The 25,691-nt window shown below is 44.5% G+C and overlaps 1 protein-coding gene across 4 annotated transcripts in view; it reads right to left on the reverse strand.

The window, feature by feature from the left end:
- Positions 1–6,882: 6,882 nt before the first annotated feature.
- Positions 6,883–25,691, reverse strand: part of ABCC5 (ATP binding cassette subfamily C member 5) — an 80,516-nt gene continuing 61,707 nt past the window's right edge. For all 4 annotated transcript variants that reach the window (XM_030330663.1, XM_030330662.1, XM_030330664.1 and 1 more), the window contains 6 exons: positions 24,631–24,820; positions 20,493–20,652; positions 13,036–13,114; positions 11,711–11,824; positions 10,956–11,120; positions 6,883–8,338 (listed from right to left, as the gene is read on the reverse strand). In XM_030330663.1, the coding sequence (XP_030186523.1) occupies positions 8,237–8,338; positions 10,956–11,120; positions 11,711–11,824; positions 13,036–13,114; positions 20,493–20,652; positions 24,631–24,820 (810 nt within the window). In that variant the 3' untranslated portion in view covers positions 6,883–8,236. The remainder of the gene's footprint in view (positions 8,339–10,955; positions 11,121–11,710; positions 11,825–13,035; positions 13,115–20,492; positions 20,653–24,630; positions 24,821–25,691) is intronic.

The following is a 25,691-nucleotide window of genomic DNA, read 5'->3' on the forward strand; positions in this document are numbered from 1 at the left end:
TATGCTATTCCTGCTATGAGGAAACCCGAGCTCATGGTTCCTTCTCTCCTCTGACCAGGCACTAAGCAGCCCCCTGGAGGCCTCACCAGCACCCCCTGTCACCGCACTCCACCCAGCTCTAAGCTCTGGTTGGCTTGGACCCTTACCTTGCCTGGGGTCCCCATGTTCATCAGTCGTCAGGTTCTGCAGCCTTTGCTTTTGTCTCAACTGTCCTGGAGCCGGACTGCTGGGTCTAGATCCTAGCTTTTCTCTTACTAGGTGTGTGACTTCAGGCAAGTTACGCAGCCTCCATTTAACTGGGCATGCTCGTTTGTACAACTGAGAAAGCCAACTGCCCTCACAGAACTCTATACCTGTACCAGTGCCGGCAGGAGGCAGACAGTATGCTCAGGTTGAGTAAATTGAGGGTAGTTTAATAAAGAGATGGTTTACAAGAAGGTGTGTGGGCAGGGGTGAGGGGAACCATAGAGCATAGCAGTGCTCAGGGCTAGCCACAGTGAAGGGCCTTTTCCACTTGAGGCTTAAAGAGTCAAGGGACATTGTTTACTGGGTGCAGAATTTCAGTTTGGGCAGATGGGAAAGTTCTGGAGATGGTTGCTGGTAATGAATGCACAACAGTGAATGCACTTTATGCCACTGAACTGTACACATAAAAATAGTTCAAATGGTAAATTTTATGTTATGTATATTTTACTACATTAAAAATTTTTTAAGTTTATTAATTTTTGAGAGAGAGAGAGAGAGAGAGAGTGCTCAAGTAAGGGAGAGGCAGAGAGAGAGAGAGAGAGAGAGAGAATCCCAAGCAGGCTTCACACTGTCAGCGCAGAGCCCAATGCAGGGCTCAAATCCACAAACCACAGGATCATGACCTGAGCTGATACCAAGAGTCAAACACTTAACTGACTGAGCCACCCAGGCGCCCCAAGGGATTTTATTTATTTATTTATTTATTGACTGACTGACTTATTTGCTACTATTTTTTTTTTTTTAAGTTAAAGGAAAGGGATGTTGGAAGAACCTGGAGCCCCTAGCTTGGTGGAGAGGGTCACTGGCAAGAGCTCTGGCCTTTGATAGAAGAATGTGGCTGGTTCATGCCAATTCTGTAGGGATAAATACCCCATCCTCACTTTTCCTTAACTCTCCGGTCAATCTAATTAGCAGCTGGAGGGTGAGTGATCCCATAGAGAATGTAAAATAGTGCAGCTTCTTTGGAAGCAGTTCCTCAAATGATTAATTACAGGGTTTTAACATGTAAACCAGCAATTCATCTCCTAGGTATATACGGAAAAGAAATGATAATATGAGCACACAGAAACCTGTACACATATGTTTATAGTGGCATTATTCATAATGTCCAAAAAGTAGAAACAACCCAAATGTCTGTCAGCTGATGAATGGGTAAATAAAAATGTGGTATAATCATACAGGGGAATGTTGTTTGGCAATAAAAAGGAATGGAATACTGATACGTGCTATCACAAGGATGAACCTGAAAAATCTATGCTAAGTGAAAGAAGCCAGCCACAAAGAACATATTGATTCCATTCATATGAAATGCCCAGCATAGGCAAATCTATGGAGACCGAAAGTAAATCAGTGATTGCCTAGGACTGGGAAGAATGGGGGGATTAGACCTTACGTGTGGATAATGTACAATGCTTGTACAATATTTGTTACTGCTGCCATTCCCACAAAACTGCTACCTGCTTGTTAGAACTTCCCTTCCCTTCTCCCATAAATCATGTTCTTCTTCCTCACAACATTGTTTCAGAAACTAACCTCTCCGAAGACTTCTCTAGTCAACCCCACCAATCCCTCACCACTTTCGCTAAACATGCCAACCATCACCTATAAGGACCTAAGGTCCTTGCCTTGTTCTGGGTGACTCCTCAGCTCTGTTGACCACGTTTTGTGCCTCCGCCATCTTTTCCACAATATGACAAACTCCTAAAGGCGGGTACCAGGTCTCCCTTTCTTTGGGTTTCTCCAGCAGTGTCAGAGTCCTCAGGTGTCATTGGGTGATGTGGACTCGTTGACAGAAGGACATGGTAGCCCCCAGGACCCAGTCCCACAGTGCACAACCTTCCTCCGTAGCACACCAGTGACCTATTTATAGGAGCTTCTACATTGGGGCTCCTTTTATATATGCCCAGACTCTTTGACCACTTCCTCTCCCACTGCAGCATGAGCTACTCGAGGCCAGCAACCATTCTCAACTGAAATATTACACATGTAGCCTAGAATACTCTTCTAGCCTTCAATGAAATTCAGACAGTTTGGTGGTTTTGGTATACGTGGATGGTAGTTGGGGGTGCTAGTAGTCATGGGGGTTTCGGTAGAGGCTTTAGTGCTGATGAAGGTAGTTGGGCAGGGGCTGTGATGGTAACTCCTACTTTTGGAGATCGGGGTAACATAGAAAGATGGATCTTTCATCTGTCTTTGACTCCACTGACCACATTCCATTTGGCTTCAGCTGTCATTTGGGTATCTTGGCCGGGAATGTTGTCCAAAACCTCCTCAAAATCAGCTAGGGCATTTGAGGACTTTTCTTTAAGTTGCAGAAATGTATTACCCTAGTGGGAGGCTTGCCTACTCAATGTTCCCAGATGTGTTGAACTTTAAACTCCCCCGCCTTCTTCTCTTGCCCAAGGTCACACTGTCTGGCTGCTGAGGGTGGGATGCAGCTCCTAAGCCAGAGACACACCCAGCACACAAGGCCTGACAGCCTTCAGATTCCAGGGATGGCAGGTCCAGGGACGCGGATCTGGAATGGAGACCCCAGCAGGGTACCAACTCCTTCATTTCTTGGCCAAGGCCCTCAGTGTCAGACTGTGTGCTGTGGGTTCCTGAGTGAGATGGTGGAGGTGGGCCACAAGGTACCCACCTGAAGGGAAGCTCCCATGCAGAGTATGTCTGACCGCGTGGGAGTCCACCCTCAAGCTGTACCTTCATAGGCGGTCTCCCTGTGATTCTAGCCATCATTGCCACCCAAGCCACGGGGCCCCCTGTTTTCTCTTTAGGATTCTAGGCCAAGGATGGACAAAACTCAGACCCCTCTCTCTTGGTCCTCTAGGAACAACTCAAATCAACTAAGATGTTTTTGGCTGGGCACCTTCCCTGCATGAGGTATTTTCACATCAAATTTCTAAACCAGTCCCCTCTATACTACTGTGAAGAAAACTGCTTCCCACTTTACAGATGAAGAAAGCAAGGCTTAGAAGGGTGAACTGATTTGTTTAGTAATCCAGATCTTCTGTCTCCAAATTCAGTTTTCTCTTTCCACAGCTGCCTCCCAGCTGGGACAAGCCTGCATACTCAAAAGGAAGTTTGTTAAAGGCTAACAGAAAACAGATGTTTTCTAGAAGCTAGTCATGCTTCTAGAGACTCTGATGCAGCTGTAGGGGACTCCTTTGCAAGGCCTCACCTGTCTGATGCTGCCCTCAGAAACCCCTTCTTCAGAGCCAAAATGCCCTTTCCTCTCTGCCCACAGACCTCCATCCAGGTGAGAGCCCTTTCTGTGGCCTTTGAAGAAAGTGGATAAGGAGTGCACATCACAGACTCATCGCAGGGGGCTGTGCCCCAGGCAGGAGCCATTTCCCGTGACAGACTGCCCCCCACTATAGAGCTCTCAGCCCCCACCTCAATAGATGGGCTCAGGTGGCTTCTCCCACCTCTAGATCTACCCAAATCCAGTGCCTAATCCATGTTCAGTGCCTAGAGGATGTTCCATCCTGCCCCCCACATCTCCATCCACGGGAAAGAACCCAAGTATCAGGAGATACAGAGACCACTAGAGATGGAAGAAATGAGAGGTGAGGCAGGAGAGGTCCCTAAACTTATCTCCATACACCTGAACAAAGAGGGGCCTTTATTTCTTGTTTGTGTTTAACTTGTGCAATGTGCCCCAGTGTCTCACGGGAGTGAATGGAAACAAATATAGGTGGCCTGATTGGCCCTGGACAGTTAGGTAAAGTCCCCAAGGGACTGTAGCTATGACTAGGGAGGGTTGGAAGACCCAGGGACCTCTAACCAAAGGAGGGATTCTAGTCTCAGACACTATATCCAGGCAACCAGGGCAAAGGTCAGTGCTAGAGGGCATGGCACTGTTTTGCACATTTTATTATTAAACTTTGTTTTAATGTTTATTTTTAAGAGAGTATATGTGTGTGTGTGTGTGTGTGTGTGTGTGTGAGAGAGAGAGAGAGGGAGAGAGAGAGGGGAGGGGCAGAGAGAGAGATGGAGACAGAATCTGAAGCAGGCTCCAGGTTCTGAGCTGCCAGCACAGAGCCCAACGTGGGGCTCCAACTCACGAGCCATGAGATCATGACCTGAGCCAAAGTCAGACGCTTAAATCAACTGAGCCCCCCAGGCGCCCCTGCACATTTTATTATTATTTGTGCCTTCCTTCACTCTTGCAAGTATCTGCTCTGCTTCCTGTAAACACTCTACAACTGCTGACTCTAGTCTCCAGCCTTTCTAGAAGGGGAAATAGTGATGTGACATCTGACAGTTTGCAATGAACTTGGCATTTAGAATTCTGCTGAGTGTTCCAGGAAGCTTCCCCACAGGGAGCTGCTCTCTTTGAACCTCAGCTTTGAAGGCAGGGCAGCACTATTCAAGAGTCAGCTGAGTAGCATGACAGTTATTAAGCACCCACTATATGTAAAACATAGTATTTAAGCCAGAAATTATAAAGTATACAAAAATAAGATTTGCTGCCTTTAAATTTATATTCAGATAGGTGGCTCAGTCAGTTAAGCGTCTGATTCTTGGCTTCAGCTTAGGTCATGATCTCACAGTTTGTGGTTTGAGCCCCACATCGGACTCTGCAATGTCAGCATGAGGCCTGCTTGGGATCTCTCTCCTTTTCTCTCTGCCCCTCCCCCACTGGTACTCTCACTCTCAAAATAAATAAACTTAAAAAATAAAAGAATTTTATATTCATGGGCAGAAATATAAGAAAATGATCCATTATAATATGCAAAGAAAACAGAAACAAACCCTAAAATAGATGCGTAAGGAAAAGGTTATAGGAACCCAGAGGGAATGTGAAGAGAAAGGTTTTGTGGGGGAGATAATAGTTGACCAGAGTATTAAAAAATATAGTTTATTTATTTACTTTAGGTGCATTCTATGCCCAACATGGGGCTTGAACTCATGATCCCAACATCCAGAGTTGCATGCTCTACCGACTGAGCCAGCGAGGTGCTCCAAAACATGGCTTTTTTAAATAAGAGAGATTCCAAGCTAATAGCCAAGACTTAAAGGTGTGAAAAATATTTTTAGGAATACTGAATAGAAAAGGAGGGTTAGAGCCAGATAATGGACACCCTCAATGCCAAGCTAAGGAATATGGGCCACTTTATAGACAATTGTTCCTTGAAGATTTTTGGTGGGTAAAGCATTTGACCAACTTGCATTTTTGGTCAGCATTTGGGCACTAGAAGGACAATGAGGCAGGGAGACTAGTTATAAGCTGTAGCTACAATATGAAAAAAGAAGGGAGGTGGGCCTTAATTAGGGCAGAGAGAGAGAGAAGGGGGTAGTGGTAGTGATATGTAGGACCTGGAATGACAGAATTTATTTGGGAAGAGACAGGAGAGCAGAAATAATTCAAGGCTTCTAGCCTGGAAGACTAAGGAGGCCCTGGGACTGCTAATTAAGACAGGGAGCATTGTTAGACTTTCGAGAGGCTATTTGAGGCACCTGGAAGACGCCAGTGGCGATGCTCAGCGCTAAGACAGGCCAAGCCTGCAGCTGAAGGTATGTCACTGTGCCTGTAAGAGTGAAAGATCCACGCAGGAGAGAAAAGGCAGGAAACGTCTCCATTTAAGGGGCAAAGCAGGGAGAGGGAGGTGAGAAAAGACCAAGAGAGATAAGAGAACAGCACCAAAAGGAGGGACACTGGAGGAAGGGTCGCATGCAGCAGGGGGCTTCAACAGGGTGACCGTGTAGGGGCTCTTCTTGCTGACTCTGTCACCTTCTTGGAAGGTAAACTCAGGTAATCAAAAAACGTGGCTGTTTACCTTAGTGCTATCCAACGGAACATTCTGCAATGATGGGAATGTTCCATACCTGCACCGTCCAGGCCACACGCGCCTACCAAGCACTTGCTACGTGACAAGGAGCTGAATTTTTTTTAATTTTAAAGTTTATTTATTTTGAGAGAGAGAGAGAGAGAGAGAGAGAGGGAGAGAGAAGCAGGTCCTGCACTGTCAGCACACAGCCCGATGCAGGGCTCGATCTCACAGGTCATGTGGGATGATGACCTGAGCCGAAGTTGGATGCTTAACTGACTGAGCCACCCAGGAGCCCCAAGGAGCTGAATGTTTAAGGCAGTGGTTTACACAAATGGCTAGGCTTAAGATACGATTTCCGCTGGTGGTCAGCAGAGCCAATACAAATAGTTTAAAAGCTTTCTTGGCTGCATTCAACACAATATATCGAGAAACTTTACAATGAGTACCTTTTGAATGGTACTCAATTCTCAATGAGTTAATCTGAATGAACTGGCTAAAAGGGCGATTGCATAGTGTTTGAATTGCTGAGAATTCTCGACTAACTGCTCATTTGAAATCTACTTCACCACAATTTCCCACCTCCCCACAGCCATTCACCCTGCCCTTCTGCACCTCTTATTAGCCCCACAGGAACTTTGTCTGGTGACCATGCCCAAGAACACAGGCTGTAGGGACTAAAGCCCACCACAGAGGATTCCAGGCATGCCAGGCCCCGCCCCCCTTGCCAACCAGCCCACTCCGTTACGGGTCTTTCTGGCATGTGACTCCCTCGTTGGATATTCAGATCCAAGGCTCTTGTACACCAAAGCCATTACAAAGACAACTTGCTCCCTTCCCAGAAAACTATTTTCTACACCAAGAGTTTTACAAAATCCAAAATAATTTTATTCACTTTTTCAGATTTTTGCTTCCACGAGGTGTTCAGCAAACATGCTAAGGCGACAGAATGTCTAGTTGGTCACGACATGCAACTCTGACCATTCAGTTGATGACAGCAGCGACCACGCCCACCTGAGCTATTGGTCCCACAGCACAAGGGGGTTTGCGGGAACACACGGAACCACACAGCAATCAGCAACCTGAGGTAGGTCTCTTTACAGTACAAAAAACTTCTACACCAGTGTGAGACACTGATTAGCAAGAGCTGCTTAAAGTCGCAGACTTTGGAGAGAGACAGAGACTGTGTGACAACTGCAGGGAGAGAGAACAGACCCACAAACTCCTGAACCCTGTCACTGAACCGTGGAGGCGTGGGACCAGGCAAATGAAAAAGTACCACCGAAGAAAGCAGCAGCTGGCTCCCGGGTTTGGAGCCAGCGGGTGTAGGAGCTGGAGAGCTCTGTGCAGTGGCCAGCGTTAGGAACCTGAGGCAGTGGGACACTCGGAATAGACTTGATTCTGGTTAAGAAACAACAGCAAAAAGAGGAAGGCAGGAAAAAAAACGCCCCCTGTCCGAGGAATGCTCTTCTGTGATTCTCATTCCCGATGGAGGGAGTGAAAAGGGGTCTGGGGCTTTACCCCACTGCTCTCCTGACAGAAACAGTGAATGACAACAGGACAGAAAGCAGGAGCCCTGAGAATTCACGGCGCTCTGCATGGCCTCCAGCCACCCCCTCTACCCCACCTGGGAGTGGCTGGGCGGAGGCGCAGAGGGGGCCGCTGGAGGGCCCGCTATTGCCACACATCTTCCTTTTGGATATCCAGAGAACCCGGCACCGTGAAACCACCAGCTGAAGAACAGTATGCTACCCTTCCTACAATCTAATAGCAAAATCAGATCTCTAGTACAGCAAACTGTACAAAAATGATAGAAAGGAATTTGCACTGTTATCAGCACAGTGCTTATTTTAATATAAAATAAACAGCTTACATTTTCACTGTAAATATAGGCTATGTACAGAATTATATATAGATATAGCTACACGTATAAAGCTTCATTATAGGCCTCTGATACATTTATAATAACGGTTCCCTGAACCTTTTAGAGTGCAATTAAGAACAAAAACTAAATTTTGTTTACATGAATATGGAATAAATACGATAATCAAAATATGACTCTCCCTAAAATTGAAACACATAAGCCAATCCTGAACTGCTGTGCGAAAGATAAAATTGGGAAAGGCAAGGTTTCGGCAGGAGGACGTGATGAGGGGCCTGCCCTAGGCAGGGAATGGCAATGCTCCAAGGAAAAGAGACGTGGCAGCAGCAGGGAGGAGTTAGCCCTTGACAGCGACCTTGTTCTCCACAGCGGCAAACATGGCATAGAACCGGGAGCTGTCATTGGACAGAAGGACTGATGGGGTGTCGAACTCCACCACCTGCAAAGGAAAGAGACACATCACTTGGGGTCATTCAGAGGACCACTGCAGGAAGGGGGCAAACCCCAAGTGCCCCTGGGAAACAATCGCAGTGACACTTTGATCAATCCTGCCACGCCCAAATGGGTTCTGCATTTGGTTTTTTGTTTTTACTAACTAGGGTATAAGGAAAGGTTAGGGACAAAGACATCCAGACTTCCTTCACATAAATCTCAGGGCGGGGGGGGGAATAAATTACAGCTCAAGTCAATGGCATAGCAGGCAAATCTCATCTTGTTATACAAACTGATCCCAACCCAATGATGGAAAAAGAACAGCCCAAAATACTGGGTCGGTGGAATAAAAAAGGAAGTAAGGGATCCATCCAGTCGATTATCCATTCTTATGACAGACTTCAGTGTAGCCACTGAAAATCATATTGTAGCAAAAAAAATGAATGATATGCTGGCAGAGCCTGCCTTCCACCATAGAGGCAGAAAATGTCACATATTCACTTTCCCAGCTTTTCTTGCTACAGGGCCAAGACATGGGGCATAGCCTTGACCAAGGAGCAGTCTCTGCGGTGCTTCTAGGAAAGGCTGTCCTGCCCACTAGATACAGACATAAGGACAAAGCCTTCCACAGGATTGCCTGTGTGAGGATATGACATTGGGAGCTAGAGCAGACATCCTGCACCATGACGGGGAGGGAAGGTAGGAGCTGGCTGGAAGCTGACGTTGCTGGGCTGCTGAATAACCAACCATCAGGCCTCCTGCCATGGGATAATGAACTCCTGCCATCCAAGCCTCTTTCATTCTGGTATTGTGTGTCTACAGCAAAGCACATCCTATCTGCTGGAGTCTGTGTGCATACAGGCATGAAAAATGCTGGCAGGGTGCAAATTAATGTATTAATGATGCTTATCCCTGGGGACGTAAATGACTTATTTTTGCTTTTATGCTTTTTTTCCCCCATGTTTTCCTAAAATTACAAGGAATTTTAATGAACACAAAAATTAAGGGATGGGAAGGACAGAGTTCCTCATTAAGAGCCAATCAATCCCCATTCCAAAACATTGAGCCACTCATGGAAACAAAGTGGTGTGCATGTGTATCTTTAAGAAAGAATTTCCCAGAAGGTGTTCTTGGTCCCATCTACTTTTATTTCATTATATTCTATTTAATACCTATGTACAGAGTAGTAGCTCTGTATATCCAATGTGTAACAGAATCTCACTAAACATTTAGGATAATGCAAACAAAGATGGTAACAAAAAACCATTAATGTTAACATAATTTCAATATGAGGAGAAAAATCATTAATCCTGCATGTTCTCTCAAACCAAGCTGTGAAGCCCAGACTAAATCTGCAGTGTTAGATGTTTTTCTCAGTACTTCTCTACAAATAGAGGGATAGTGCAGTCCAGTAGTGGAAAGCATGGTTTTGGAGTCACTGGCCTACCTTGCCTCCAACTCTCCCTTCCTGCGGACTGGAGACAGGTTAAATTCCCTGAGCCTGTCTCCTCTTCTGGAAGGTAGGGTTAAAATATCTGTATCTTTCTCAGAGGTTGTGATGATTAGTTATATATTGAGAAGCAGTATATAAAAGCACTTAGTGCGGTGCCTGACATATAATAAACATCCAATGAAAGTGGCTATTATGGTAGTGGCTATTATGGTAGAAAGTGGTATTATGGTAACTTGTCTCATATAACACAAGACAAGTTATATATCGTAACTGGCTTGTTCCTGCTACCATCAATTTGCTGCCATCCCAGGGGCACACAAAGGAGGTACCCAGCCAACACAAATCTACTTAACATCTTAAGTGACATACTTAACGTCTATCATGTGCAAAGAACACAGTACAGAGCCCTGCCAGGGACCCAAAGATGAATGAAGTATGACCCATGACTCTAGAGAGCTTACAGTCTAATAGGGGAGAAAGAACATTAGCCAGTTACCATCAGAGGAGGCAGAAGAGGTACACATAAAGTTTAAGGTGGCAGAGGCAATCAGGGCATTTAAGCCGTGTCTTTCTTGAGAGACAGGCAGGCTGTATGCAGACAGATGCAGGGATGTGGGCAAGGGGACAAGAGGAAAAGGTGCTGGAGGTAGATGGAACCAAGTGAGGGAAGAACAGAGGAGAACCAGCTTAGGGTATGCAAGACTGGTTAGAGCCACCAGCACCTGCAAGGAGAGAGGGGGAAATGAAGGCGGCTAGGCTGGGCCAGATTGTGGGAAAGTTTGGAACAGCCAGATGAGAAGTTTGGCAACACTACATGACTGCAGAGAGCAAACAGAAGGTGGCTGGTCTCAATATGTCTCGGGCAATTTCTGCCTACGTGAGTGAGTTAGTATGAACACATGCTTTCTGACCTAAGTCAAAGTCTCACTTTTACAAGCAACAAAAAAACAGGTAGTAAAGTACAATGAGAACCCAGGAAGAGTGCCCTACTCAATCTCTTGATTGGGGGGGCTGTATCCCTCCGTGCAGCCGCCAGGTTAGAGCTGGTAAGGATGCTTATCTGAAAGCTAAGAATCGCCCTGAGATGGCAATCAGCCCAGTCCTGCCAGGGGCCAGTTTTCCTCCCAGACAAGGCCACATGCCAAGCCACGGTCCTTCAGGGGCTCAATACCTGTCCCTGGGCCAGCACCATAATCCTATCGGAGCCTAGGACTGTATGTAGGCGATGGGCAATCGTCAGCATGGTGCAGTCAGCAAATGCTTCTCGGATAGTCTCTTGGATTAGTAAGTCTGTCTCCGTGTCCATGGCGGCTGTGGCTTCATCTAGAATCAAAATCTGCCAGAGAAGAGAGGAGAAAGAGAGATCCAACCAATTTCTTCCTAAGCATTCTACTTAATCTAGGTTTCACTAAAATGTATTTTATTATTTAAACCGTAATCTGTTTTTCCTAAGTAAGTACACACATATGCAAAAGAACCATTTTGCTTAGAACGGAGACAACTTCAAACCCATGTGTTCACCTTCATTTCCACAAATAAAAGGAAATGCGTGTAATACTGATCTAACAAAATGCTGGCTCCTGCTTGCTCTGTGACTTGGAAAAACATCTTTCTGGATCTTCCTCTTCTGGTTTACAAAACAAGGCGAATGGATTTGATGGCCTGGATATCTCCAAGTCTATGGTTTCCAACAGTACTACAGCTACTCACTGGTCAGAAACAAAAGTCACCTTTGGAAATCAAAGGCTCAGGGAAGTCTGAAGGCTCAAAAACACTTGTATACCCAGATCGTGTCAAGGTTAATTTAGAAGCCTCTCTGGGCACGCTCCTAAAATGCTCCACTGGGCTTCGTGCCAGGAATGCCTTTGGTTCTCTTATGACAGAGAAAGGCTGTTCTTCCTCCCCACCGCTCAGCAAACCACCTACCTTACAGTGACGGAGCAAGGCTCTCGCGATGCACAGGAGCTGCCGTTCCCCCACTGAGAAGTTATCCCCATTCTCCATCACTTCAGATTCAAGTTTCAGAGGTAGCTGAGCAATCTAAGGAGAAAGGAAGGTTGGGACTTGAAGAGTCCAAAAGTAAATTTTGAAAAAAAAAAAAAACCCAACGAATAAACAAAAACTATACTAAATTTTGTCAAAACTCCAGTAGCAAAAATAAATTATTCTGAAATAGATGAAACAATTTTTAGCCACGAATCTGGCTCATCTAGAAAGAAGGTACAGGTGTTATGATCACATGTACAAGGACCCTCATTTTTTTTTAATGTTTATTTATTTTTAAGAGAGAGAGAGACACAGAGCGCTAGTGAGGGAGGGGCAGAGAGAGAGGGAGACGCAGAATCCAAAGCAGGCTCCAGGCCCTGAGCTGTCAGCACAGAGCCCGACATGGGGCTCGAATTCACAAGCCGTGAGATCATGACCTGAGCTGAAGTTGGACACTTAAGTGACTGAGCCACCCAGGTGCCCTGAGGACTCTCGTTTTCTAGGACATTCCATATTTCAGATAGATTATTCTGTTAGCCTCATACCATTAAAAGGTCCTAGAAATTCCAGTATTTTCATGTCCCCAAATCCTGTCCGATGGTGGCCCTAATTTTGGTTCTGAAAATATGGTCATGCAAAGAAATCACTCTTTCTGAATTTCAAAGCTATAGGTCCATGGCTGTTAAATTTGCCTTTAAAATAAGCTATTGAGCCTACTCTTCAAATGAAATTATTTGAGGAAGGTCAATATATAAGTGATAAAGGCACAGCTGATCTAGTTGAGTCAGGGCAGGGGATCCAGAGCTTTACTCAACTCAGGGGCATGAGAGATCTACTCCAGGTCAAGGGGATCACCTGTGGCCTTGGGAGGGTACATACTGAGTTACCCCAAGAAGTCTATGACTCCATATGCATGCTGCATGCTTTTTGTGGACTTGATACATATTCAGATGCTTCAAAAACATGTTATACTGTCATGATGAATAAAATAGAAATTAACTTAAAAGCATTACAGAATCTGAGTGGTTGTCATTAATATCTTTTTTAATCAATAGGGAGCAAAAGGGCAATATGACCATGGTCCAGAGATATCAACTTTTATGCCCTTTCTGAAATGCCTGGGAAGCCTTATCTAAAGTGCTCCTTCACAGGATTTCACAGACATCCTGGAAATAGAGCAACAGGCCAGGCTGGACACACGTGTCACTGCATTCCCCCCCTGCCCCCAGATTTCCAGCAAAGTGCTCCCTCTGTGCTTTACTTACACATTCTTTCATGTGTGTCCTTTCTAGGGCATCCCAAATCTGGTCTTCAGTGTACTGGTTGAAGGGATCCAAATTTGATCTGGAGAGAAACACAGTAGGAATTTCACAATGATCCAATATGTAAGTGACCATCCTGCAAAGGTTATCTGTCATAGGCTCATACATGGGAACAGGCCAGACCTCTCTGTCTTCTTCTTCTTAAGTTTATTTATTTTTGAGAGAGAGAGCGCGCGCGTGCGCGCACATAAGCCCAAGTTGGGGAGGGGCAGAGGGAGGGAGAGAGAAGCCCAAGCAGGCTCCACAGTGCCAGCATGGAGCCAGATGCAGGACTCAATCTCACGGCCCCAGGATCCTGACCTGAGCCGAAATGAAGAGTCGGCGCTTAACCAACTGAGCCATCCAGGCACCGCCTCTCTGTCTTCTTTATAAAACTTTATTTAACTTTTATTGTTTTTATTATGTAAATAATACAAGTTAGTTACAGAAAAATTAAGAAATACAGATATGTGAAACACAAAACCAAAGCCAATTGACATTTTAATCGCTTCTAATCTGACCCCCCAGAAACAAACACTGTTAGCATTTCGACATATACATGTTGAAATACATCTCTCTGTATGTTCAAACTTAGAAAAACATCCTGATGCACCAGGGTGAGAGCCTGTCACTGAACAGGGACTCGAGGTCAGCTGGCTGACCAGGAGGAGGAGCTGATCCAGTAGAGGAGAAAGAAGAGCGTGAACAGCAACTCAAGAGGAAGGAATTTACTGGAACAGAAAAGCAGGTTGGGGACTATTCTTGCTTACTGTACCAATAGTATCTGCCTTAAGAACATCAAGGATGATACCAAAAAATTGGCCTAGACATTTCTGGAATCTTAAAAGACAGGGGAATCAGCTCTTTGTCCTAGAGGATGAGGGTAAAGTGGTGGGGTGGAACAGATAATTGATAGAAATTGGGATGTTACATGAATTTTGCAGTGCCTTGTCTCCATCTAAACATGACATTTATAGTTCTAGTAACCTAAAAGGTATTAGGTATAATTTGCTTTGTCCATAAAATTATACTTGGCATACAGGAAATAGAAAAGTCTTTGGGAAAACTTTAGCTCTGTGTCACATCCGTCTCCATGCCTGGGGTTAGCAATTCCAGGCGCATAAATGCAAGCAGGACATTATCCCAGAACTCCACCTGACAGGAGGAAGCACAGGCTGGCACCGATCTCGCTCATCCCTTTGGGACACTTGTGGACTCTGCTGGGAGACTCTAACTGGCTCTGCTCTCTTATGCCCTTTGAACATGTGCACCTCTCCCCACCCTTTTGCTTGAGAGACACTGGTAAAAGAAGGGGCTCTGGGACCAGACTTGCTGATTCCTGTACAGCTTCTATTACAACTGTGTGACCCTGACCGAGTTAGCCTAACTTCTCTATACTTCAGTTCCCTCATTTTTTTATCCCCATCTTAAATAAAAAAGCACTTTCTCTGTTCATTTGTCTGTCTCCCCCAGTAGATCAGGATCCTTGTCTGGATCTTATTCACTGTTGAAACCCATGTATATTGTCTACTATTTGTTGTAAGAATAAAGGAACACACATTCTTATTTGACTTCCTGGTAAGAGGCATTAGTGTGTCACAATTTAAGCATTTTCTGTAATCACAGAGGCAAAGAACAGTATGATGCAGGGAGGGTGTGAGTACACAGAATCCAGGCAGATTGGGCTCAAATCCCCACTCTGCTTCTTACCATCTGCATGACCTTGGGCAAATTACTCCTCAGTCTCCTGCTCTATAAAATGGGGATATAGTGACATGACTCAGTAAGTTACTGTAAACATTAGAGATAATATACCTACAGTGCCTGGAACAAGGCAGACATTCAATCACTGGCAGCTGTTAAATAGACAAGGTACATGTGGACACATTAGCTGTCTCATTCCAATGCTTGGTGGCTTTCTGATTCATATATTCAATGCATTTTCCAAGTGGACACAATAATCCAGGATCCTGAATACCAGGCTCAGAAAGAGTTCTGATAAAGTCCTATCTGTGAAAAGTCTGGATGGGGAAGACTAATCTTCTATAAGCATACCATCTAATATCTATTATCTCTGTGGGCATATCTCTTAAAGAAGAAGGTAGTCCAGGGGACTTAGGTGGCTCAGTTGGTCGAGGGTCCAATTCTTGATTCAGCTGAGGTCAAGATCTCACTGTTCGTGAGTTTGAGCACTGTGCCAGCAGAGCCTCCTTGGGATTCTCTCTCCCTCTCTCTGTCTCTCCCCTGCATATGCGTGCACGCATGAATGCATGCTCTCTCTCGCTCTTCAAAATAAATAAAACATTAGGGAAAAAAACAGTACAGTGATGCCTATTGTTATGGGTTGAAGTGTGTCCTCTCCAAAAAGACATGAAGTCCTATCCCTCAGTATCTAAGAACGTAACCCTATTTGGAAATAGGGTCATTGCAGGTATAATTAGTTAAAATGAGGTCATTCTGGAGTGGCAAAGTAGAGTGGGCCCTTAATCCAACATGACTGGTGTCCTTATGAGAGAGGGTCACGAGAAGGCCAGGTGACAATGGAGGCAGAGATTGGAACGATGTATCTATAAGCCAAGGAGCACCAAAGATCGCTGGCAAACCACTAGTGGGTAGAAGAGACAAGGGAAGGATCAGAGGAAGCATGATCCTGCTGATACCTTGATTTCAGACTGCTAGCCCCTAGAACTGTGAGACAATAAATTCCTGTTGTTTTGAGCCACCCAGTTTGTGGCGCTTTGTTGTGACATCCCTAGGAAGCAAATACACCTAGGAAGTTCACCACATACCTCTTATCAGACACAGAGTATGCACACAAAGGATACAGTTACCTGCTCACTGAGGAGCCTGCCCCAGCGGATTGTCTGTGGGTGAAGACTCAGTGGACACATGGGTAGGCTCCACATTCAACCCTCTGAGGCTCATCACACCAGCTGACGGAGCTGCCGAAGGCTGAGCAATGGGCTCCAGATATATAAGGAATATTTACATACACCAGTAGGTGGTGTACATACACATTAAGACAGACCAGACTGATCTCAGTCAGGAATAGAAAAAAATACACTGTCATTAGAGAAGCCAGATGGCCCCGAGTCTAAGCCACAAACAGAAGCGAAAGCAAAGTTGCGCATGCACAACATCAAAAGTTGTAGCTGGACGGATGGATGGGTGGATGGATGGATGGATGGATGGAGAAAAAAAGCACCTGAGAATGAAGACACCTATTTGTAATAGTCAGAATTCCTGGAGTCCTGGGGTACCTGGGTGGTTCTGGTGGTTAAGTGTCTGACTTCGGCTCAGGTCATAATTTGCAGCTCATGGGTTCGAGTCCCACATCAGGCTCTGTGCTGACGGCTTAGAGTCTGCTTCCGATCTGTGTCTCCCTCTCTCTCTGCCCCTCTCCCACTAGCACCATCTCGCTCTCAAAAATAAATAAACGTTAAAAAAAAAAAAAAAAAAAAAAAGAACTCCTGGAGCCCTAATGCTGCCAGAAGTGCATTTTCATCTTTGGTCTTTCATATTTTATTTTTAGCAGTATTCTAAGCTTGCCTGGTGGCCATGGCTAAATGAGGCTGAGAGTACCTCTGAGAGTGTGAGAAGATACAGGAGTCCCCTCCGCCCCCATACATGGGAAGACACTGCTATGCCACACCGTCCTGCCATGGTGGGGGTGGGGGTGAGGGGGCTCCTGAGCAGCCTAGGGCCTCAGAGCAGGGGACTTGGGACCTGCAGACCTTCTTCCGCTATCAGGAAGCTAAAGGAGAGCTCTAGATAGTTATTCAGAAATATGGACTGGTTGTTAAGAGTAAAATTAGATAGAAAAAAGGTTAGAAGTGGAAAAAGAGATATGGGGAACGTAGAGTAAATGAAAAAGACTCAAGAGAATAGCAGAGAGTGCATATTTTTCTTTTTTCAAGATAAGGGAAGCCTGTACAAATCTGGAATCAGATGAGATTTTGAAGATGCTAGAAAAGAAAGGTAACTAAAAGTAAGGCCCCTGAGGAAGCAGGTCTAACTCTGGTTTTTGGAAAGACAGGATACCTCCCAAGGTCGTGATTATTAGCAGGTGTTGTGATAACTTCAGGAGGCAAAACAGTGAGTGTGGCACATAAGAGCCCTGACAGCCCAGGTTCAGATTCCTACCTTTGGGCAAATTACTTAACTTCTCTGGGTTTCACTTTTTTCATCTATAAAATCGGCATAATAATAGTACCTACCTCATGGGGTTTTGAGTATTTGATGAATTAATACAATTAAAATGCTTTGGACAACATCTGCCACATACTGTTCTGTTGTTCTTTAGACCAACAGTATCTGGCACAGAATGACCTCCCATCCCCCCTTTTTTTTAAAGATAATTTTTTTAAGAGCCAGTTTAGCTTCACAGCAGAACTGAGAGGAAGGTAAAGATTTCCCATATATCCCCTCTCTCTGGAATGACTTCAGCAAATGTTAGATAACGTCTAGTGTTCTTGATACAATTATTCTAGACTTAACATTACTTTCTGATGTTGACGCTAAGGAGCTTTTGGGAAATCCCAAGTTCCACAGGGACTAAGACTATCAAAATAAAAAAAATTAAAAAAAGGAAAGGGACACCCTTTCTTAAAATTTATTTTATTATTATTATTTTTTAATTTGAGAGAGAGAGAGAGAGAGAGAGAGAGAGAATATCTTAAGCAGGCTCCATGCTCAGTGCAGAGCCTGATGCAGGGTTCGATCCCGTGACCCTCAGATCATGACGTGAGCTGAAATCAAGAGTCAGCCGCTCAACCAACTAAGCCAGCCAGGTGCCCCAGGCTTTCTAATAGTCTAAGAAAAGCAAAAGAACACCAAAAACTGAATATTCCTTGGGATAAAACCTGGTCTTATGTAAGACCTGAGAAGATAAAAGGAAGAATATCATAGGTCTGTGATTTAATTTCACCTCAGCATCTACTATTGACTTAAAAAGCCAAAATTACAGCTGGCAGAAAATGAAACTCACAGGATTCCCTAAATTTGTACAGTGGATTGCCCAAATAGCACTCTGAGCACAATGACTAAAAACTCAGGGCAGTAGCACACCAGCCATAAGCTTGTCCATCAAGCAGCAACATGTCTCTGGAGTTGATAACAAACGGCCCCAACTCCCAGAAAAGCTGCACTTCCACGAGGGTTTACAAATACCAGCTGCCATGCCAGCAGGTCAGTTCTTAACCATTAATTCTAGCATATGTGCTGCCAAAGCTAGCACTTAACCATCAACTCTAGAAGCCCCTGATTCACAGCCCCAAATGAAGTGCTGTAAAATTTGGAGATAAAACGTGAGGCATGTCAGTGGCAGTGTCCTTAACAGAGTCAAGTTTAACACACTTTGTTTCTTAATGTTTTTCCAAGTGATGATAAAAAAAAAATGGTTCTTTTGTCCGGAGACAAAAATTGTAAGGCCAATTATATTCTCAAAGGCATTCCTTGTGGCATCTAAAAATGGAGAGATTTATGGGAGGGAAGAGCAGATTTGGCAACAACTCTCAATTTCTTCATTTTAGACCCTAGTCTTCAATAAATTCTAATTCTCTTCTGACATTTGTTTGACTTTGTTATCTCAGTTCCTAAAGGGAACGACTGATCCATTCTATGCTGCCCAAATTCATTGGTGGTTAGAGAAAATGCCAAAATAAACACACCCAAGAGTGTTGACCCTACATGTGTATAGGAGAGAATTCATTTTATCTACCAAACCTCTTTGAATCAGTGAGTTCAGGTGCCATTTCCGAAGAAAGGGAGGGGACCTCATTTTTTTTTAATGGTTATTTATTTATTTTGAGTCAGAGAGTGAGAGCGAGAGAGCGAAAGAGAGAGAATCCCAAGCAGGCTCTGTGCTGTCAGCACCAAGCCGGACACAGGGCTCAATCCCACAAACCGTGAGATCATGACCTCAACCCAAATCAAGAATATGACGCTTAATTGACTGAGCCACCCAGGCGTCCAAGGAGGGGACCTGATTTTAAAGATAAGTCTGTGGTTATTTGAAATTAAGTTGGTACCAATTTTTTTTTTTTTTAAATTTTTTTTTTTTTTCAACGTTTATTTATTTTTGGGACAGAGAGAGACAGAGCATGAACGGGGGAGGGGCAAAGAGAGAGGGAGACACAGAATCGGAAGCAGGCTCCAGGCTCTGGGCCATCATCAGCCCAGAGCCCGACGCGGGGCTCGAACTCACGGACCGCGAGATCGTGACCTGGCTGAAGTCGGACGCTTAACCGACTGCGCCACCCAGGCGCCCCAGGTTGGTACCAATTTTTTTATTTTGAAGACCACTAAAAAGGAAAGAAATGGCAATACTACTTTCAGAGTGATTAAAAAAAAAAAAAAAAGAAAGAAGTCCAATCTAGGTCAACTATATAGTTAAAGATATTTTTAGTTCAAAGGAGAGGCAACTTGAATAGAAATGGACATGGATTATGGAAAGCCATTGTTTCCAGGAGGCAAAAGCTTAAAGCTAAGGGCAAGGGTGGGATAATTTATAAGGAAAGATATTGGGCTTAAATATTATTTCCTTCTTAGTTACTATTTTAACAGGTTGAGAAGAGGAATTTTATCTTAGGCATCCTGGCAGATTTCAGAGAGGCATCATTCCAGAGGTAGAAAAACACGAGGAATAATAAGGTCAGAAAACCATCACGAGAACTGCAACTTGGAGCATAGCTAGGGGAGATGACAACGTGGAGTGGGAGGAAGATGAAGGATGATGGTGGTGAGGCTGATGAGCTGCTACTATTCATCGGATGCTCACGGTTTGCCAGGCTCAGTGCTTATATAATTTATATGGACCTATCCAACCTTCACAATGAAGATCATCCTCACATTTAATTAATTTAATAATATTAATTTAATATATCCCCACATTTGGGACACCTGGGTGACTCAGTCAGTTAAGCATTGACTCTTGATTTCCGCTCAGGTCATGGTATTATGGTTGGTGAGACTGAGCCCACACTGGGCTCCGCGCTGAGCATGAAGCCTGCTGGGGATTCTTTCTCTCCCTCTCTCTCTGCCCCTCCCCACCACGTGTGTGGGCTCTCACTGTCTCTCAAAAAAAACATAAATGAACAACAAAAAAAGTTTTTTAATCCCCATTTTACAGATGAGGGAACAAGCTTAGTTAGGTATGTTCAGGTAACTTAGTCACAGGGCAGAGATCTGAGCCCAGATCTCGCTGACTTCTTTACCACCATGCTGCAGGGCCCATGGGCCCTGTTTCGTTAATGAGGTGGCTTGTGCGGGGGAGCTGCCCCTCACTTCTGCACTAAGAAGCACAGGGTGGTGCGAAAAGCACTAGATTAGAGGTCACTAGATCTCAGTCCCACATGGAGGCTCTAACATGCCCATCTGGCCTCGAAATGCAGCACGAAGCACATGGACACTCAGGTCCTTACCTGACAGTGCCACTGAACAGCACTGGCTCTTGAGGAATAATGGAGAGCTTGCTTCGCAGGTCGGCAAGGCCAATGTCACTGATTCTCACTCCATCAATCTTGATGCAGCCTCCAGATAACTCCACCAGACGAAAGAGGGCCATCCCTAGCGAGGACTTCCCTAAGGAGTCAAAAGACATGCAGAAAAGTAGCTCAATTAGCAAATTCCGTGAAGACAAAACTGGTTTATTCTCAGGGCAAAATCATCTAATTTTCTAGTTCTATTCGAACACTATTTCATCTGATTAGTTAAGATAATGTAGAAAATGATAGCCAGAGGGGCACCTGGGTGGCTCAGTCAGTTAAGTGACTTCAGCTCAGGTCATGATCTCATGGTTGGTGAGTTTGAGCCCCACGTTGGGCTCTGTGCTGACAGCTCAGAGTCTGAAGCCTGCTTCAGGTTCTATCTCCCTCTCTCTCTGTGCCTCACCTGCTTGTACTCTGTCTCTCTCTCTCTCTCTCTCTCTCTCTCTCTCTCTCAAAAATAAATAAACATTAAAAAAGAAAAAAAAAAGAAAATGATTGCCAGATATAGCAAAAAAATGCACTTTCCAGAGCTACCAAGCATATATATTTAAATCACACAGCTTCAGCCTGAGAAGGAGTTTGAGGGACTGTCAGAATTTCACAAGAGTAAATTGGAAAAAGGCCTGCTTTTCACCTTTGGGGTGGGCACACAGGCTGAAATGCATCTCAGGCAAAGTGAGAAGAACAGAGAGCTTATAGCAAGGAACTAGTGGGACAAACCAGAGGACACGGTGTCTTCTCTCTTTTCTGTCCCCGTATCACAGCCCAGAGAGAAACAAGACAAGGCCTTTCCACCACTGCCACAGCAGCTGGGAACGGAAGAAGTTCTGGGGTAAACACATAGGGAAGGAGGCTTCGGCTTAAGTAAGTGGCTGTAGGTAACTACTTCGATAAGGAACTGTGATAGAAAAGCAGGTCTGAGGGAGAAACTGATGAGGTCAGAATAGCTTTTCTTAATTGAATCTTCATTTTAAAAGTCATATAAGTAATTCAAGGAGATAATGTTAATCTCCTATAATCTCACTACTGTTATTTTTGATACATTTCCTTTCAGTCTTTTTCTCTGAATTGAGATCACACCAGAGATACAATAATATAATCGCCTTTTCCCACTTATTATATAACAAGCACTCAACCATGTTAAAAAATTTTTCAAAATAAAGTTTTATTGGCTGCAATATATTCCACCATGTGGATGTGCTCTTGCTTACTTGACCAGTCCTCTAACATTGGAAACATATTTAATACTATAATAATGTTATGGCATGCTCAAACTGTGCTGCCACCTCAGCTGATTTCCTTGGAAGACATTCTCAGAATTACTATGTCAAAGGATATAAACATTTAAAAAGCTATAGTGCCCCCACCCTCCAAAAACTTAAGACATAGTCAGGTCTGCCTTTCTGCAACTCAGACCCGTGGTTTAGATTTAGAACCACAGGTTTTTAGCTTTTCAACGACTTTTCCTTAGCCAGATGCCTGGATCTTGACCCCCCCCCTTACTCTTCTTCTGCCTCCATGTTTTGAAAGTCCTCTCGTGAGAACTTCATGACTTTGTTTATTTAGCAGTCACTGAGGGCACAAATATCCTGCCTTCTCCCCAGTGTCTACAGCCACATCTCCACTGTCTGGATTTGTCCCTGGGCAGACCCCTGTCAAATAACTAATGGGGACCCTGAGAAATGTCCACCTTCCTGAAGCAGTGATCCTTACATGCATCTATTAGAAATGAGCTGGGGGGGCGCCTGGGTGGCGCAGTCGGTTAAGCGTCCGACTTCAGCCAGGTCACGATCTCGCGGTCCGTGAGTTCGAGCCCCGCGTCGGGCTCTGGGCTGATGGCTCAGAGCCTGGAGCCTGTTTCCGATTCTGTGTCTCCCTCTCTCTCTGCCCCTCCCCCGTTCATGCTCTGTCTCTCTCTGTCCCAAAAATAAATAAACGTTGAAAAAAAAAATTTAAAAAAAAAGAAATGAGCTGGGAAACAGGGTCCACTCAGCAGGATTCTTAAGGAGGCCTTCTCCTCTTATAGGTAAATGCCTTTGTTCAGAATTGGGGGGGGGGGGCACTGGTTATTGGTCCCGTACCCTCATACAAGGAAGGCAGGGAGACTCTCCCTTAGTGTCAAGGCAGTGCTTTAAGATCTAAACCAAGGGAGGAATTTTCCTCAAATAAATAGATCAAGTTGTTCCACCTTAACAAAAGATGCTACCTGGACTGGAAGATCCTACAGTTCTCTGAATCCAGACTACCTTTGCACTGATGGAATGTACTAGTAAAAGAGGCCATGAGGTCCTCACAGTGATGTCCTTGACTATAGCCATGGCAGAGTCCCGGTCTAACAGTCTTTGCAGAAACTTGTTAGAATTAGAGTCTAGATTTTGCAAGTCGGCCATTTATAATTATTTTATTTTTTCTTATTTTTCTTCTGTCACTCCTTATGGCTCAATGAAGTCTCAGTGAATACTTCAGTCTGTCTTACCTGTGTCAAAGGGAATCACAGGGGGGGACATCAGTTAGAGCTTTCAGGGGAGCTGAGTACCCCTGTAAGCCAATGTAGCAGAGGGAATTTGAGGGAGGAAAGCATAGGCAGAGCTTTAGGGACAGCCTAAAGCCTTGGCCAAGGTTTTAGGACAGCCTAAAGCCAAGGACAACCCTCCTTGGCTGAACATCCTCCTGCCAGTGTAAAAAACCTACAAACTGCATTGTTCTGACATGAAATAATTCCTTCAAGCAGGAAGCAGGAAATGGCGCTTTTTTTTTTCTCTTCTTAGCAGGTTCTTTAAAGTAAACTGGCCATGGGGGCGCCTGGGTGGCGCAGTCGGTTAAGCGTCCGACTTCAGCCAGGTCACGATCTCGCGGTCCGGGAGTTCGAGCCCCGCGTCAGGCTCTGGGCTGATGGCTCAGAGCCTGGAGCCTGTTTCCGATTCTGTGTCTCCCTCTCTCTCTGCCCCTCCCCCGTTCATGCTCTGTCTCTCTCTGTCCCAAAAATAAATAAAAATGTAAAAAGAAAAAAAAAAGAAAAAATAAATTGTCCAGAAAAGACACAAGGCCCTTTTTTTTTTTTCTTTAATGGAAAGAAACAGACCTGGAAGAGTTCTGATGCCAGGGAAGCATGGAGCCCCAAAAGCTAATGAGAACTGAACCAGAGAGACTGCTTAAACCAGGTACACCAGTTAGTAAAACAAAACAAGACTCAATGTTTGAAATGTTATTCAGGAAGGAAAGGGAAAGAAATGAATTACTCAGTTCTTAACCCTAGAAATCTAAAGGGCACATAAGTAATATGATACTATGGGCAAAGAATGCCTAAAATGAGGGCCAATTCTCAATTTCTTTGCAATTGATATCAGGTTAAGAAAATAATTTCTGTCTTCAAAGGGACACAGGTTCCTTATTTAGAGCTGTGTTGGCTTCTGGTAAATATGAGGCAACACTGGCTATATGTCACAGAAAACTTAACTTTTTTGTGTATTTTGACCTCATAGAAATAAGGATGTTCACTGCAGTACTATTCATAATAGTGAAAAATTGACAACCACCTCAATTCCCCACAACCGGGGATTGGTTAAATATAAATTATGGTATATCCATAAAATAGAATTTTCTATCATGCTGCATAGAATTCATGTCATAGGCTATTCATTGGCATAGAGAAATAACTGGTAGACTTAAAAGCAGCTCATGAGATGGTGTGTGTAAAATGACCCCATTTGTGTAAACATATTTTTTTGATAGAAAAAGCCTGACAAGATACCCACCAAAATATTAATAGTAATTATCTCTGGGTAGTGGAGTTATGGATGCTTTTCCCCCTTTTGCACTTTGCTATATGCTCCAAGTGTTCTGCATTGAGAAAGTACACTTTTATGATTAGAAAAAGCACTAAATATTACAAAAGCAGAGTTAAGAACACATTTAGAAAATTGGCTTCAGAGACACCCCTCTCCTCATTACTCATCTAATACAGAACTGGTTTGAAGGCATGAGAGTGATAGTCAATAAAACAGCAAATCATGGGCCCCAAGCTTAACTCAGATAGGTTCAAATGTTTCTCCAGAGGCCTTCGCATTCTTACCTGATCCGGTCCGCCCCACAATGCCAATCTTCTCCTTAGGTTTGATGGTGAAGGACACTTTCTTCAGAACCAGAGGGAGATTTTCTTGGTACCTCATCTCTGCATTCTCAAAGGTCACCTCTCCTTCCTGGGGCCAATCAGGGGAGGGAGCCTTGTTCTTAATTCTGGCAGGTGCTTCCAAAGAGAGAGTCTGGGGAGACAGAAGGGGCTGGATCAGACTGACCAGATTCTGTGGGGGCTGAAAGGCCTTCAAAGAGAAGTAAAATCAGGACAACCATAGCAGCCACACAGAGGCAGCTGCTACCCTGTCCCCGCCCTATGAAAGGGAGCAAGGGCTTATTACCACTAAACCAGACAGCGCACAATGGCTACTAGCTTTTCACTTAGCAGTTTACAGTGGCTACTAAGCAGCATCTTGGGGAGGACAGCAGCTCTCAAACAGTTTTCTGTCTTACGGAATTTCTCCACAAAACCACCTTGGAGGTTAGTGGTGGGGCATGAGACCTTTCACTGGCTCTTCACACACAGCCATTTTGATTGGAATTCTTTGAAAATATTCTATTTGAAACAAGATTCCACCATTTGAAAGCCAATGGCCTAAACCCAAAGGAAGGAAACTACCATTTACTAAATACCTGATCAGATCCTGGCATTCTGATGTATCGGTCACCCCAGGAGACATGGGCTGTAATCCCAGTTTGCCACCAATAGCTGTGTGACCTGGATATATCACTTCTTCACTCTAGTTCTTAGTTTCTCATCTATAAATCGTGAGGACTGGATTAGAGAATGGTGGAAATCCATTCAGCTTTAAAATGCTGTGTTTAATGTAACTGCTTGGGTGATTTTTGTTACCAACAGCCCCACCTTGTAATGTTTGAAAATTCTCTGGCAACTAGTCATGGAGCTTTATAGCCTCATAGGGAAGTGAAGGCCAAGGGCTGTGGTGCTCTGGGCAGCAGTAGGGGTGGGGGGTGCGGGTGGAGACTGAAGTCTCAAATTCCAAGCTGGAAGGACTCCATGCCGGCACAGGCATCCAGGTTGGGGACTGGCAGTGGAGT

The sequence above is a fragment of the Lynx canadensis genome, chromosome C2, assembly GCF_007474595.2.
Source record: "Lynx canadensis isolate LIC74 chromosome C2, mLynCan4.pri.v2, whole genome shotgun sequence".
Classification (NCBI taxonomy): domain Eukaryota; kingdom Metazoa; phylum Chordata; class Mammalia; order Carnivora; family Felidae; genus Lynx; species Lynx canadensis.